The following is a 16,176-nucleotide window of genomic DNA, read 5'->3' on the forward strand; positions in this document are numbered from 1 at the left end:
GATGTCAGGCTAACAGCTCTGATATTCAGAACTGGAAATATTACCCTTTCCCGTCCTTGCTATATAACAAGTGGCACTGTTAAGGGAGATTGCACTAAATAAATATCTCTACTGCATACTTATTGCACATATAACAGAGTACCAGAGTTGAAGGGGACCTTGGAGGTCTTCTAGTTCAAGCAGGAAACTCTATACCATTTATATCAGTGCCCCCCCCCAACTTTTGATCACCAGGACTGGTTCAGTGGAGAGAGATTTTTCTGCGGACTGGAGGGGGTGTAGTTTCATGTGCTGCCTGCATCCCACCGATGGGGCTTCGCTTGTTTGCACGGACTGGTTTCTGGCATGCCATGGATCGGTGCCTGTCCTCATACTAGGGATTGGGCAACCCTGATTTAGATAACTTCTGAAGAAGGCATTCCTCTTGAATTTGACAAGTTCTGGTCCTTGATCATCCCATGAGCTTTTGTACAGAACAAACAGATCTTTCTAAGGTACTCAGAAAGCAAAAGGAGAAAGGCCATAGCAGAGAGAAAGCTGATCTTACTGAAATCCAGCTGAAAGTAATAGTGATTTGTTATCCAGTTTACTGCAGTGAGGTTTAAGGAGGTAATGAATATCAAGCAACCAGTATATATTTCTTAATCTGGAACGCAGTACAGAATGTTTTCGGATTCCATTCATAATACATTTGATAACATGCAGGTAGGCCTCACTGTCTTTCACAGTGATCATTTGTATTGGAGTTTGTAGCGATCCAGCCAGCACACAAGCAAATAATTCATCAGGATTCATTATATAGAAGAAACTTCTTTATATACAATAATATAAAACATGATGCAGGTATACAATACCCATGCGGCTCTTGCAACGTGGTAGAGAGAAGAAGAAGAGCAAGTATTCTCAAGCAAAGACAAATGAACTCTTACAGCACAGAACAGTTAAGCTAAGCCACGCCCAGGCTCCAATGGTGTGAGCTATGTGAGTCTCACGTGGCTCACACAACAAATCCTGTGTCTCAGTCACCAAACAGTTCCCATTGGCTGACTTGTTGCCATGGCTATTCCAGTTCATAAATTCTTATACACTGACATTCTTCCCTGTATGACTGGAATAAACATAAAACCAAATAACTTAATATTCTTCCCATGGTGCACTCCACCCAATGTATGTAACTCTAAGGTTACATCTGCAAGAACAGTGTTCTGAAGAACAGTGAAGCAAGCTAATTAATATACATTTGATGGCTCGTACATTACAATATTTAATAACCACATACTTCTTCTATTTTTTACTCTGTCACCTGTTGACATTTTAATGCAAGCAGCATTATCTTTAAACACTATTACAGCTTCATTTACCTTTACATTTAAATCCTTTAACAGCTGTATGTACCAAGTTACCTCTGAACAAAGTTCAGATAGAGCAATAAATTCTGCCTCCATAACAGAAGTGGTTACGGTTGTTTGTTTTCTGGACTTTCAACCAATTAAAGCCCCTTCAAATAATATCACAATCTCAGAATTAGACTTTCTGGTTTTTATATCATTGGCATAATCACTGTCAATATAACATTCAATTTTAATTCTTCAGAGACCTGTATTTGAAGACCTAAATTCACAGTTTCCTTCAAATACCCTTCAAATCCTTTTTACACCCATCCAATGCAATGCATTGGTGCTGCAGTAAAGCGACTTAAGATGCTTACTGCACAAGCTATCACTGTGACAGATATAGCAAGCTATTGCTGACATATATCTCTTGATCACAGGCTTCAATTTTGTCCTCACCCAAATTGTTGTGAAAATCTGTGCTCATAGATGTTGGAGCAGAATTACAATCCTTCATGTTATATCTCTCCAACAGCTGTTCAATTTTCCTTCCTTGATTGAGAACATAATCACCTTTCTCAGTTTTTTGTTTTGCAATTTACTAAAATCTTCAAATTGTGGTTGCTAAATGTGGACTACTAATATTAAGCAGCTGTTGTCTGAAGTTGATCAAGAATTAAAAAGCACACTTAAGGGAGGTCAGGATTAATATGTGCCTGGTAAAAAAACCTTCTACTTCTTGAATTCTTGGAAGTAGAAAGCCAGTCAGAATAATTATGATGATTTTATTCAGGAATACATTTTTTCCTGTTGAGAAATTATATAATTAGAGGAATGAGAGAACTTGCAAGAACCTATTCTATGCAGTTTGATTTGCGTAATTATTAGTTCAGGTTAAAGCTCCTTCAAAACACTGTGAACTATCTGTTTGTTATTTTAGACTGTTCTATTTCTTCAGGTCATGTGGCTGAGGGACACTTATTTTGATTCTCAAATAACTGATTTATCTGGTCCATTAAATGTCACATTTTGATTATTTGACATTAGGAATTCTCTCTAAGTGTGAATAGGCAAGAATTAGACATGTATTGCTGGTGTAACAAATTTCCTCAACTGTTGTACTTTCCCAATACTCTCCTAAATCTTTGAATGAAAGTTGCAACCACAAACTGTAAGACTAACTCTCCCCACCCCCACAAATCTGTTTTAACAGGTTGAAGTCTGTTTAGGTTTCAGTTTATGGTCCTATATTGCAAGCATCATTACCAAAGGATTACAGGAAAGGGGAACTTCACCTCTTCTTTCCCAGTCTATTCATTCAATTTCTGTGAAACCTTTAATCAGATATATTTCCAAAATGGTGGCCAGCTGGGAGAGGCAAGTATCAAGTCACCCATTTCCAGTTAGTCAAGGAAAGTGCTAGTAAACATATACTCTGGGAACAGCTGAGGATTTGAGCTATTTCCATGAATGCATCTTGCTTGACAGATAGAAACAAGAAGATGAAAGTATGTTATCATGGTGGAGAAACTCAAAGAGGGAGGCCTAGGAAGAAATATAACCACTAGAAACATCACTGAAGTACTTCCAAAAAGAAGGAATATTGTGGAAATCCCGAGCTTTGGCAGAGTAAAAATAAGGTTGTGGGTTGGGCTTCTTTCTAAAATTACATTTGGAAGGATGTTTAAAAAAAGAACAGGGACAGTAATGTCTATATGAAAACATATCTACATCATCACACAAATGCTGCCTTTATGTATTTGTATCCCAATGTCTGATGCAAGTATGTAGATCGCATTTGCACAATTACACAGTCATATTTATCATTTGGCCCCCTTTCCCCCCCTCTGTTCCTATATATTCATGAACAAGGAATCTTAAGCAATAGGCTCACGTTGACAGATTGATAGCATTGTTAGTGTTAATGATAGCAAACCTCAGTTTATAGACCTGTGAAAAAAGTACAATGTCTTAACTAGAAATATACTAAATAACCTCTAAACTTTTGTGCTCAATCTACTATCCACTTGCTGAATTTGGATGGACAATTCATGTTCTTTGTTCTAATGATTCTTTATCTTAAGCCAGATGTAGATTGAGCAGCTCTTCAAGCAGAGCACATCAAACAAATGACTGTGAAAATTACTACAGTATAAGGAATAATCCACCTGGCATTGGATGCCCTGAATTAAAACCATGTACATATAAAAAAGACAATTGAAAAGATTAGATACAGAATTTATTTTTTCTCTGTATGACGTATTTGGTCTCTTGTTGAATGTATCTAAGATGTTATGATAAGAAAGCATCTGTCCTAAAGCTACACTTTATTTATATCTCAACTTTTTTGATGAGAATGTACACAAGAGATCTCCCCTGATTCTATGCCTACCACAGACAGATAAGACAGGTTGGGTGAAAAACAGTGACAAATTATCCAATGAGCTTACAATTGTGAAGGATGTAGAATTAATGTACATTAATTAATTAATGTAGAGATCCTAAAAAGGATTTTTAACATCTCCCTGCAAACAGCCAGTGTTCCATCATGTCTAAAAGCAGCCACTATCATTGTAGCCCCAAAGAAAACAGCAATAAACAGCCTGAATGACTACAGACCTTCTGAACGCAACATAACACCACAATTAGGTTTAATATGATAGACTTGCAGGGCTAGCGCAATATGCAACATGTTCATACCAATGTAATATAATATAATGTTACATACATATACCGTGTTTCCCCGAAAATAAGATCCTGTCTTATATTTTTTTGAACCCTGAAATAAGCGCTTGGCCTTATTGCCATGCGTCAAAAGCCCGATTGGGCTTATTATCAGGGGATGTCTTATTTTGAGGGAAACAGGGTAGGTATATGGGAATATGTATTAGTTATTACTTATTTGGGTTTAGGGATTCTATTTCTTTCATTTATTGAGTTATTGAGATGTATTTTGTGTTTGGGGGGCGGGGGCTTCACCAAGGGAGGCTCATTCAATTTCATTGTACACATGTTGTGCATTGACAATAAAGGTTTGATTTGATTTTGATTTGATTTAATCTCGTGGTCAGGGACAGAATGAATGAGACAATAAGGGGGGAGTTGCAGAAAAGGTTACAGAGTTCTGAGAAAGGGGAAATGTGAAATAGAAACACAAAATAACTCTGCTTTCATTTTGTTTCATATAAGATAGGGCATTGAAAAAGTTGAATAGGCCTTCAAGATTTTGATATGCTACCATTAAGGCACATCCCGTCCATAATGATTTCTTGACCTGACCTTCCTCAGTGTGCTTACACTAGTTGAATGGAGACAAAGACCTAAGTCTTCCTAGTCCATATCCAACACTTCAACCACTATAGTTTTAGAGTATGTTTCATAGTATACACCTACTTAAACGGTTAATGGAAAATAGAAAATTCACTCATGAATTGTATGACTTGTTTGTTTTACTTCTCCAGTTGTGGCAGCAGCTCAAATTTTTCAGACCCAGACTATTTTGGGCCATAGAAATGTCTGATGGTGGCTATATTTGGAGTATGAAAATCTCCTGAGACTGTTTAAAAGCTATATAATTACTGTTATTCAGGGCATTCTAGAAAAGGTCAATTGATATCTAGAACAACAATTTTATCAAGACTAACATGGGCCTTATTTTTTCACTTTTTGCCTTCTTTCATTTATAGTTTATGCTTGGGCTGGTCTTGTATTATTGTTTCTATTAGCAGACTTGGTACTCCTTGAGGAGAACACAGTATATAGCAAGGGAAAAATATTCCCATGATTCATCAAATTCCTAGGTATGTGAAAGTAGAATATCAACCACAAACCACAAACACCTACACCCCCAGAATAAGCCAATAGGAATAAAGTAGGCTCAATAGTTGCTAGAAGGCATGGTATATTAAGTATCAACTGAAAAATGGAAATGTACCTAAGATAGAGAAGTGAATTAGCTTGCTTGAGCTCTAAGCAGAAGGTTCTGTGGCCATCCAGTTGTTGTTAGACTATAGCTCTCATCAGCCTGATCATTGGCCATTCTGGCTGGTGTTGATAAAAGATAATAACAATTAATTTAATATGTTTTAATCCCAGAAATTGAAGTAGGAAAGTTGTAGGTGCAGAGTATTCTGCATTCTTCATTGTGGATGTAGAATATTAATTTCCTGGAGAAATGTTTTGAAAGAAGACCTGGTTATTTAACATTTCTTCATATGCTAAATATTTACAGGACACATATAATCAACATGCAGAATCAAATAATGTCTAAAAGTTTAGCTATATTTTTATTTCTCTGACAATGTTTTGCTGAGACTATCTAATCCAGTGGTAGTCAACCTGGTCCCTACCACCCACTAGTGGGCATTCCAGCTTTCATGGTGGGCGGTAGGGGTTTTGTCCGATACTGAAGCACTTTCCTTTTTTTTAATTTAATTGACTTTTTTAAAAAAAATCATAGCATTATTTAAAAACATTTTCATTAGGTTTTCATAAAATTCCCTGTGACAATTTAAATTTCTGAAAATACACTATTTGTATCGCCCGTGCATAAGTTTAGTTCACGTTATGTAAGTGAAACTAAATGGCGCTATAGTGCGACTGCAAACAAAAGAGCCTTGTCCCAGAATAGCTCACATATCTTCCCCCACATCACCCAGCTGTAACAGACAAGCAGAGCTGGTAGCCAGCGCCGCCCCCAAACCCAATCCATAATGCACAAGAGGCATGCGCAGACGATGATAGATGGCACATTACTGTGGAACCGGTGGACGGTTAGAAAATTTTACTACTAACAGATATAAAAGTGGGCGGTAGGTATAAAAAGGTTGACTACCCCTGATCTAATCATAGAACACTGCAGAAAAAAGGGCAAAAAAGGGGTAAAAGCAAAGGAATGGCAGCTAAAGAAGAAACAGCTTTACAAAATCTAGATAAGAAAAGAAACTGGGAATGGAATAGGAACATTTTACACTGAAATTCTTGATTGCAGGATCTTTTTGTATTTTTTTAATATTTGAATTTGCTGAATGAACTACCACAAGATGTCTGCCTTCCCACCCTTGTTTCATATTTATTAAGCACCAGTATTTCTGGTTTCTTTGTTAAGATTTCCCTTTCCACCAGGAATTCAAGGTGATGTGCGTATTGCTTCTCCAATCTGAGGATGTTTACACTTCCCATCCACATTGTATATTTTTTTCTCCTTTCTCAAGTCAGTTTTGGCATTATGAATATAAGCTTAATGCATGATAAATTTAAGACAAAGACAATCTTCGCGATCTGGCTGCAGTAGATTTTGTATGAGTATTCAATCCCAGCCACATTCTGCAGTGCATTTTGGGGATGCTCACATCTAATTATATTTTCTTGTACAAATTGCATTGTTGGTTTGGGTGGGGGAAAGTCTTAACTTTCATAGTCCATCAAAAAGTATATACAAACAATAATTTCAAAGCAAGAGGGAAGGATTTGGTAAATGCGGAACATGGATGGGATGGCTTGGGAAGTTTTAACGTGGTAGCTTGAGGAATGTGGTCTGTCCTCTGTGGCCTTGAACATATTTAATTATAACACTTCCCAAACAAATTCACATACAATTACCTGTTTCAGGTGGTGTTAGTGCTGCAGTAGGTTATCCATTGGATACAATAAAGGTATGTCAGCCAATTTTTTAAAAGTTCTATTTTGTGTATAATCCCTACCACATGGGTAACTGTAGGTTTCTTCTTTGTGACTGAGTTAGCACTTTGTGTAGCTGATGCTTTGTTTAATGAACTATATTCAGTGGTGGGTTTCAATTTTTTTTACTACTGGTTTTGCGGGCATGGCTTGGTGGGTGTGGTATGGCTTGGTGGGCGTGGCTTAGTGGGCATGGCAGGGGAAGGATACTGTAAAATCTCCATTCCCACCCCACGCCAGGGGAAGGATACTGTAAAATCTCCATTCTCTCCCCAATCCAGGGGAAGGTTACTGCAAAATCCTCATTTCCTCCCGATCAGCTGGGATTTGGGAGGCAGAGAATAGATGGGGGTGGGGCCAGTCAGAATTTTTACTACCAGTTTTCCGAACTACTCAAAATTTCCGCTACCGGTTCTCTAGAACTGGTCAGAATCTGCTAAAACGCACTATATAACTATACATTAACTATAATAACTATACATTATTTTACAATCCACTGTGGGTGGGTGCACATAGTGTGCCAAATAAAAAGCAAACAAATCATACAATGGTTTAACTCATTGTGTCCACAATTTTTTTTTCTTTTTCAGGTAAAAGCTATAGGGGGAGTTAAAGAATTTAGCAGAAGGATTTCCAAAGTTCACCCTCCTAATCCTGTCAGAACCATATTAGACAGTTATAGCTCTGTTACTTGTGGTTAACTGACCCATACATGATTCTGGGTTTATAAATTGGTGCATCACATCGAATTATAAACTCTCCCTGCCCAGCCTAGAGTTTCACAACATGCTAGGCCAAAATGTGGTTGGCTAATTAAAAATGTTCTTGGCTGATTTGGTGTGTTAAATACTGCTTGAGTTATAGATCTCTACTATTCTTCTTCAAAAACAAATTTTCTGCACCTTTAACTAATGTAACATTCTTGTTCTTATTGTTTGTAAACAAAATGTATGTTTCATAAAATGCCCAATTGTGGTACCTCTGTTTATACATTTGATGTGTATGGTGGATTGCTTTACTTTGCTTTGGTAGGTGAGAATTCAGACAGAAGCACGCTATCGTGGAATATGGCACTGTATCAGAGATATATATAGAACTGAAAGGGTATGTATATCTAAGAATAATAACTCTATCTTGATCAAAGAATCCATTTTTTGCTTTATTACTTCTTAAAGAGCCTGACAATATTCACAAGGGAAATCTATAGATTTGCTTGCAGTTCCAAATAATTTTTAAAAAATTAGCAAATTTATTCTGCAAGCTAAAGACATTAAAGGTATAGAACTTTTCCTCTAGAACCTTTTTGACTTCAGTTTCCATCAACTGCAGCCAGGATGGCCAATGATGAGGCATTGTAGAAGTTGTACAAGGACCCCAAATTCATTAAATGTAATTTCTTACAATGTAATGTACATAGAAAAAAGATAATATGTGGCATTGCACTAAAGCCTATTTAGTCCAAATATTTTACCTGGCTGTTTTTTGTGACTTTCTGTTTAGCCAGCTGAGTGACTTTGGGTCAGTCATTCTCTTTCAGCCCAACTCATGTCACAGGTTGTTGTAGGGAAAATAGGAGGAGGAAGGAGTATTGTGTGTGTTCTCTGTCTTGAGTTATTTATAAAAATAATAAAGGTGGAAATAAAATAATATAATATAACTATGTGTGTCTGTAGCTTTTTTTTATACCTTGCCTAGCAACAAGAACTCAAACGATTAGACCATTAGGGTGTCAAATTTGATTGCATCACATGATGTATTATGACATATCGTAGTTTTTTGCCTTTGCGGAGCCAGGGTGGATGTGGCCTGTGCATGATGCATTCAGCCCATGGGCAGCCAGTTTGACAGGCCTGTAATAAATACTCAATGAGTTCCTTACACGGAATCTTATGTTTTTTATTCTTCTATTCTGAAAAGGCATTTTGCTCACTTTTCTGTTCCATTCAGGTGGCAGGTTTCTTCAAAGGCATTTCAATGACAGTTTTAATGGCATCATTGATTTCATCATTTTCATTTGGAATCTACAAAAACTTCCTTTATAGTATCTGTAAATTACGATATGGCTCTGCAGACAGAAAACCATCAAAAGTGGATATATCTTTTGCAGGTTGTGTAACTGGAGCTGTTCGGGTAGGTTAAAAAATGAAATAATGTGGATAAATCAGGGGTGAAATGCTATCGGTTTGCTTTGGTTCAGGCGAACTGGTAGTGATAAAAATACCGGTTTGGACAAACTGGTAGTAAAAAAATGCTTTAAAAAGAAAAAAAAAAGATTCCAACGATCACAGCTGTGCTGCGCGATTGTCGGAACCTTTTTTTTTTTTTTTACTTTTTTAAAGCATTTTTTACTACCGGTTCGGGCAAATAGATAGTAAAAAATGCTTTTAAAAAGTAAAAAAAAAAAAGTTGGCCATGCCACCCAGTCACATGACACCCCCAAGCTGGTAGCATAACTGGTAGCAAAAATTTTTGCAATTCACCACTGGAATAAATATATCAGTGGGCTGATGGAACAGGGCCTGTCAGCATCTCCTATTTATCTTCGAATCTTTAGAAGTGAGATGGGCAATCTGTGGTCCCACGTTCTGCAGTTTCCAACTATTTAGGATGCAGAGAAACTACAAAAGCTGCATTCTAAACGCTAAAATACATGTATATATTAATTTCCCTTAAACTAAAATAAATCAGAAAGCTCTTTGCCCTTCTCAGGTATATAATCCAAATTTTTCATTATGAACCTTTCACAAACACTGGTTTGAAGCTGGTCCTCCCTGCTACTAAAATGCTGCCTATTCCTCTAGACCAGGGGTGTTCGAACTTTTTGCAAGGAGGGCCAGATTTGGTGAGGTGAAAATGTGTGGGGGCCACCCATTCAGCCTGACATTCTTTGAACCATTAACATTAAATGCAAATGAACTATTTTATGAAAGACTAAACAAATAACTTGTGAAAAAGTGCTGCTGTGCCATTAAAGGAGCTTCCAGTTCCTTCCATTTTTTGCCACATTTGTTCCCAGTTATCTTGTTGTAGTTAGCATGTGTCATCTGGGACTGCCTCTTGATATTGAATTCCTTGAAAACAGCCACAGTCTCTTGGCAAATTAGGCAGACAGTTTGTATTTCAGTGAAAAAAATACTCCAATTTCCACTTGTCCCGGAAGCGGTGGCCCTCACTTATCAACTTTCCTTTTTTTAGTTACAGTCACCATTTTAGAAATGGGTACACATGCTCACAAGGGTCACAAGAGTGCTGACTCAGGTCTACCACCATCTTCCGGTGAAAAATATGGCTGAGATGCTCTGCAGAGCAGAGTGGCTGTGGAGCAGGAGGCAGCAGGGGACAGCTGCGGGAACCGCTGTGCGATGAATGACGGCTGGCGGTGATGAGTGACAGGCTGAGCCGGCAGGGAGATGAGGTTGCGGGCCACTCGAAATTTGAACATGGGTCGCAATTGGCCCCCGGGCGGGGCTTTGGACATGTCTGTTCTAGATTGTTACAGAAAATTTTCAGAGCAGATATGCGAAATGCAAACATGACTGGAAAATATAGGAATATATTTTGGTCAAAGGGATCAGGTATGATACATGAAGCTGAGCTAGGGTCTTTGTGGGCAGCAAGATCTGATTCTAATGTATATCCTAACTCTAATCTACATTCTCTTAATTATATTCTCTAGGTTGTGCTAATATCACCTGCAGAAATAGCCAAAGTAAGATTACAGATCCAGAAAGAACCATATTACTTGATAGGATCATCTCATCCCTTTGACTCCCGACCTAAGTATCAAGGTTCCTTGCATTGTTTGAGGACAATAGTCAAAGAAGAAGGCCTTGCAGGTCTGTACAAAGGATCTTTGGCTCTGTTGGGCAGGGATTGTCATTCATGTGGAGCATATTTTCTCACCTACTCTGTCCTGTGTGATTGGCTTACTCCAACTGGTAAAAACAAACCAGGTATGTGCATTAAATGGGAACCATCTGTTTCAGAAGCTTTAGATGTCTGTCTTGGCTGTTTGCGTCATGATAGCGGGATATATATTCATTTCCACCTTGCATTTTTCCTTGTCACCCTGTGGTATACAAACTTTTTAAAGCATCGTTAAGGATACTGGAGGAAGAATATATTCATCTTTTGAATACAGGCTGTCTTGCCTTAGATCTCTGTAATGTTTACATGGCCACATATTTTTGTACTAGAAATGATTCCATAGAGGTGTAAGATGTTCCTCTGCCTGATCCCAGATATTGCAAATTCCCACACCCTATTTCCACAGAGTTAAACAAAGCACTTTCTCAGGATGTCTCTTCAGAATCAGAATAGAGCTGGAAGGACCTTGGAGGTCTTCTAGTACAGCCTCCTCCTCAAGCAGGAGGTTCTATACCATTTCAGACAAATGACTGTCCAGTCTCTTCCTAAAAGCCTCCACTGATGAAGCACCCACAGGGTCTGAAGGCAAGCTGTTCCACTGGTTAATTGTTCTCGCTGTTAGGAAGTTTCTCCTCAGTTCCAGGTTGCTTCTCTCCTTGATTAGTTTTCATCCACTGTTTCTTGTCCTGCTTTCTGGTGCTTTAGAAAATAAATTAATTCCCTCCTCTTTGTGGCAGCCTCTCAATATTGGAATAATACGATCATGTCTCCCCTAGTCCTTTTTTTCTCTAGATTACCAAACCTAAATCCTGCAACCTTTCTTCATATGTTTTACTCTACAGGCCTTTAATCTTCTTAGTTTCTCTTCTTTGCACTTTTTCCAAAGTTTCAACATCTTTTTTGTAATGCGGTGACCAAAACTGGATGCAGTATTCCAGGTGTGGACTTACTAAGGCTTTATAAATTGGTACTAATACTTCACGTGATTTTGATTCTATGCCTCTGTTTATATTTAATTTTTCTTCTTTATATTTAATTTTAATCCCATTTTTTTCACGCTGCTTCTTGGTTTTTATAAGTAGATGTTGCAGATTCTTTGCATATAAAATAAGGTAAAATAAGCTTAATGATAATTCACATAGATTACACAGATTGTGTAACATTGTTAAAGTGCTTATTACAAAATTCTGTTTGTACTCTTATGAAATTGGTTGATAGAGGCTGTGTTCTCTGATGTCATTCACCAGCTTTTCCTGCATAAAAGGATTTTTTTAAAAAAGTTTTGTTCTCTTGAATTTATGGTAACTAATGCTGTGCATTTAAAATTTAAACTATTAAGGCAAGCATATATTTGGCAAAGGTTCATAATTTATTGTAAAAATTGACATACCGAAGCAGCAAGAATTGTGCAAGGATTTTTCAAATTGTGATTTTTTTTCTTTTATTGGTGAGAACAAAAGGAAGTTGTATGAAGCGATACATAGATATGGTGGAAGCATGGATGATTTGCAAGCGTAGAAAACTTTGAAGGGGTTTAGTAAACGGTGTTGATATAAACTTGGTTTAGCTGTTTTGGCCTAATATTGTTTACCTGGAAAGAAAATGGGGTGAAGGATATGTATATGCTCAATAAGTGAGGGAAGAACGGATGGAAAAAGTAAAAAAATAAAACAGAAATCTTAAGGCAGCAGTCCTCATTGCCCCCCCTTAATTCTGGGAATGATTTCCAAAATAATTTTAGGTCTTAAGGAGAGAGTAGACCACTGTAAAAAAATTGATTTGTGTATTACTGTGCAAAGAAGCTCTCATCTATGGAAATGAAGGGAAGGTACAAGAATTATAGGAGTAATAGCTTTTCTGAGTGTGAGACATAAAAAATGATTATTCATTATGGTAGGAAATTGAGTTATTTCTTTTTTGCTTGCCTTAAGGGTTTTCTTTTGGTTCAACACCCATGCTTGTTTTAGCAATACAATCAGCTGTCAGAAGAAGAATAAATCATAATTTAAGAGTTGTGTTTAAAATTGCATGGGAAGTATGATGGCGAAGGTGTGGACTCCGATTGCTTCCCACTATTGTTACTTTTATTAGTAGGGTCTCAGGGTCATTCTGGGTGCTTATAAACAAACAAATAAATGAACAAATAGATAAATATTACAGCCCACCCACCCTCTTCCCAGCTGTTGCCCTCCAAATGACCAATTAGCAGAATTTATCCAGCCAGCAATCCCAAAACACTGAGGAAAGGCTGACACTCTGGCTAACAACTTTTTATAGCAGATTACAAAACTGTAATAAGGTTTTATTTAAGGTTAAATTTTAACAGCTTGAGCCTTGAAGAAAATACCAGTTTCTCCCGTCATTGAAGTGTGTTGCCTTGCAGGGGGAAAAAAAACCCCTAATAATTTGGCTCTCACACTATATTGAATTTACCTTGTAAACAGATTACTCAAATCTGTGACACAATCCTGTAGTTTAATTTAACAGAAGGTCATAAAAATCAAAACGAGATGAAGACAGTGAACCTTATTTGGAATTTTTCAGCAAACAACTCAGCCAAACGTAGGTAGTATTTGAAGAGGGAGAGAAACTACTGTCACATACTTGAAAAAGGGGAAGCATGATGATTAATAGAATTAGAGAACTAGTTGAATGCCTCATCTTGTGTTTCACAATAGGAATGTCAGGCATCTTAGGCATGAACTATGGAAAGCAGGTCAAAAAGGCATTATGACAATTTTATTTTAGCTATGCCCTTTTATCTAATAGTTCACTTACAGACGGGTGGTTGGTTTTTTTGGCTTAATATACGATACATGGTATGAAGGGTTATGTCAATATAGCAAAGTACCTCAAATTCTTCTTAACATTCAGATTTGATTCCAAGTGGTCACTCTATAATGTGTTTAAATATGGTTATTTATATGGTCTGTCCCAATATCCAGGATCCAAAGGGGCCAGCCAGATGCCCTTGAAAAATGTTTGATATCCTCCATGAATTTGTTTAATTTCTTTTTGACAGCTATATCAGGCTACTATTATCAAATTCTGTAGTCACACCTTTCATGTGGATACATGTGTGTGTGTGTTAGATGGAGTTTGATTCGATAATGAGAATTGAAGGTCTTTTCTTTGCTTGGGAAAAAGACACAGTGGCTCATGTTTTGCCTTAAAGTGATATTTTATGAGGATTATATTAATTTACATAATGCTTTGTTTACCCAAAGGAAGATGACACTGAGTTTAAGATCCTCCTCTCAAAAAAGATAAAAACCCAAAACCAAAAAAAAAACAACTTGTCACCCTTCACTACTTTATTTTCAGCCAGTATAAGAAACTCTCCTATGTTAAGGTGGGAAAATGGCTTTCTTTGAGGTACTTATAGTAATGTTAATAGAAAGTTTGGGATATTTCTTTTACCAACATTTGGATTTTTAATAATTTTGGAGTATTAATGATAAGTTACCTTATTTATACTTATGTTTACAGACCTGTGGGCTGTGCTTCTATCTGGAGGCTGTGCTGGTGTTCTTGCCTGGGGTACAGCAACCCCAATGGATGTCATTAAAGCCCGAATGCAAGCAGATGGTGATGGACAGCGAAAATATACTGGACTAATGCACTGTGTCAGAGACAGCATAAGGGAAGAAGGAGTAAGAGTTCTTTTTAAAGGCCTTGGACTAAACTCGCTTCGTGCATTTCCTACAAATATGATGATATTCTTAACTTACGAAGCCGTTCTTAGGTTTGGGAAACGTTTGGAGAAATGAAGATTTTATTTCAGCATTATTCTATAAGTGCTTGCCTATTTTTAAAGCCAATTTATTTAAATATTTTTTTCAAAAAAGTCTTGTGATTATAAATTATCTTTATGTTTGCAAATTTCAGAATTGGATATATGCATTAAATTTTTATTATGCTCTCAATAGTTTTTTTTTTTTGATGTGTGTGTGTGTTTGTGTAGCATGAGGGGAATAAATTAGGATGCTTTTGTTTATTTTCTGAACTATAATTACAAACAAGTTAGGATGAGTTTACGTTGCTAGAACTATTGAGCTTCTTGCAGGAGCTTCTTGTAGGAGCTGAAGGCCTACTGTAGCTTGTTCATTTAATCAATCCAAGAGGGTCATAATTGTGTCTCAATCTTGAATGTATTTTTTATTGATTAAATATGCTTTTAAAAATAACTCCTTGAAGATTAAAGACACTGTTAAAAATAAGATTTCACTTGTAGTCTGAATCTCACCTAAGTTTAAAAATCATTGGAAGGGATGAGGGAGGGTTTGTATACATTTAAACAATGACTGCATTGCCTACTTCATTAATTATGAAATGATGACAACTAGTTTCCTTGTCAAGGGAATTGTTTCTAAATCCAAATAGTACATTGATGGTTAAACACATTCTTGAGACTATAAAAATTGGGTATTTAAAAAAAAAGTTTTGCACATATTTAATTTTGTGTTATGTGTTGCATTTGCCTAGCTTGTGTCTCAATCAAAGAATAAAGCCACCTTCAGCCATTTACAATTTACTTATAATAGCACAATGGTTCCCCCTGCCCTGCCAATCATTTGTCTTCTCTCTTTCTGTATTTAATGTCAGAAAAGGAGGGAATTCAAATACCCAGGAAGGGCATAAATAAATTCAAATACCCAGGAAAGAAAACTTTTATATGTCAGATGCTCACCCATTACAAACTCTTGGGCTCAGAATCTCAGAATACTCAGAATTGCTCCAATTCAGGGACCCCGTTTCTTTGGACTGACACCTAGAATATGGGTCAATTGGCAAATCTAGAAAGTCTGGTCATGGGGGAAAAAAGCATAAACTGGGTTTGAAATACCTTCATAGCATGGGAAAAGCTACCAATAGTGAATTGTTAGCTTACAGATTCAAATAGGAAAGAAGTAAAACAAAGTAAGAGGTTGTAAAAACAGCATTTACGGATTACAATTGATTAGCATAAATTCAAAGGTGCAAAATGGAAGAAAGAAGACCTGGTTTTCTGGTTCATCTACAAACAAAGGTCCAACAGGGCTCTTTGAGAAAAATCAGTTTGGTCCTATAGTTGTGACTGTCTGTATAAAAGGCTCCCACAAAAATTTCAGCGCTTGCTTGGCAAAAGAAGAGTGGTTTTGAAATAATACCCTTGTCACTCCATCCAAAAGATATCTAACAAAAAGGGAAAATTAAGAACGCAACTGTGGGAATGCCAGATTAATATTGTAGGATTTAAAGAGAGAATGTTCCTTAAAAGTTCAGGGTTTTAATGTTTTTTTTAAACATTTTGCCTGAA

The 16,176-nt window shown here is 36.9% G+C and overlaps 1 protein-coding gene across 1 annotated transcript; it reads left to right on the plus strand.

Annotated features, from left to right (window-relative positions):
• Positions 1-699: 699 nt before the first annotated feature.
• On the plus strand, positions 700-14,882 carry SLC25A47 (solute carrier family 25 member 47). Its single transcript, XM_058162649.1, has 5 exons — positions 700-705; positions 8,043-8,114; positions 8,958-9,140; positions 10,687-10,963; positions 14,367-14,882. The coding sequence occupies exons 1-5, from the start codon at positions 700-702 to the stop codon at positions 14,645-14,647; spliced, it is 819 nt and encodes a 272-aa protein (XP_058018632.1). The 3' UTR covers positions 14,648-14,882.
• The last annotated feature ends 1,294 nt before the right edge of the window (positions 14,883-16,176 follow it).

This window comes from Ahaetulla prasina, chromosome 1, assembly GCF_028640845.1.
Source record: "Ahaetulla prasina isolate Xishuangbanna chromosome 1, ASM2864084v1, whole genome shotgun sequence".
Taxonomy (NCBI): domain Eukaryota; kingdom Metazoa; phylum Chordata; class Lepidosauria; order Squamata; family Colubridae; genus Ahaetulla; species Ahaetulla prasina.

Coding starts and splice junctions, on each gene's coding strand:
- SLC25A47 (XM_058162649.1), top strand. Junction 9,141..10,686: donor GTGTAACTGGAGCTGTTCGG/GTAGGTTAAAAA, acceptor TATATTCTCTAG/GTTGTGCTAATATCACCTGC. Junction 10,964..14,366: donor AACTGGTAAAAACAAACCAG/GTATGTGCATTA, acceptor TTATGTTTACAG/ACCTGTGGGCTGTGCTTCTA.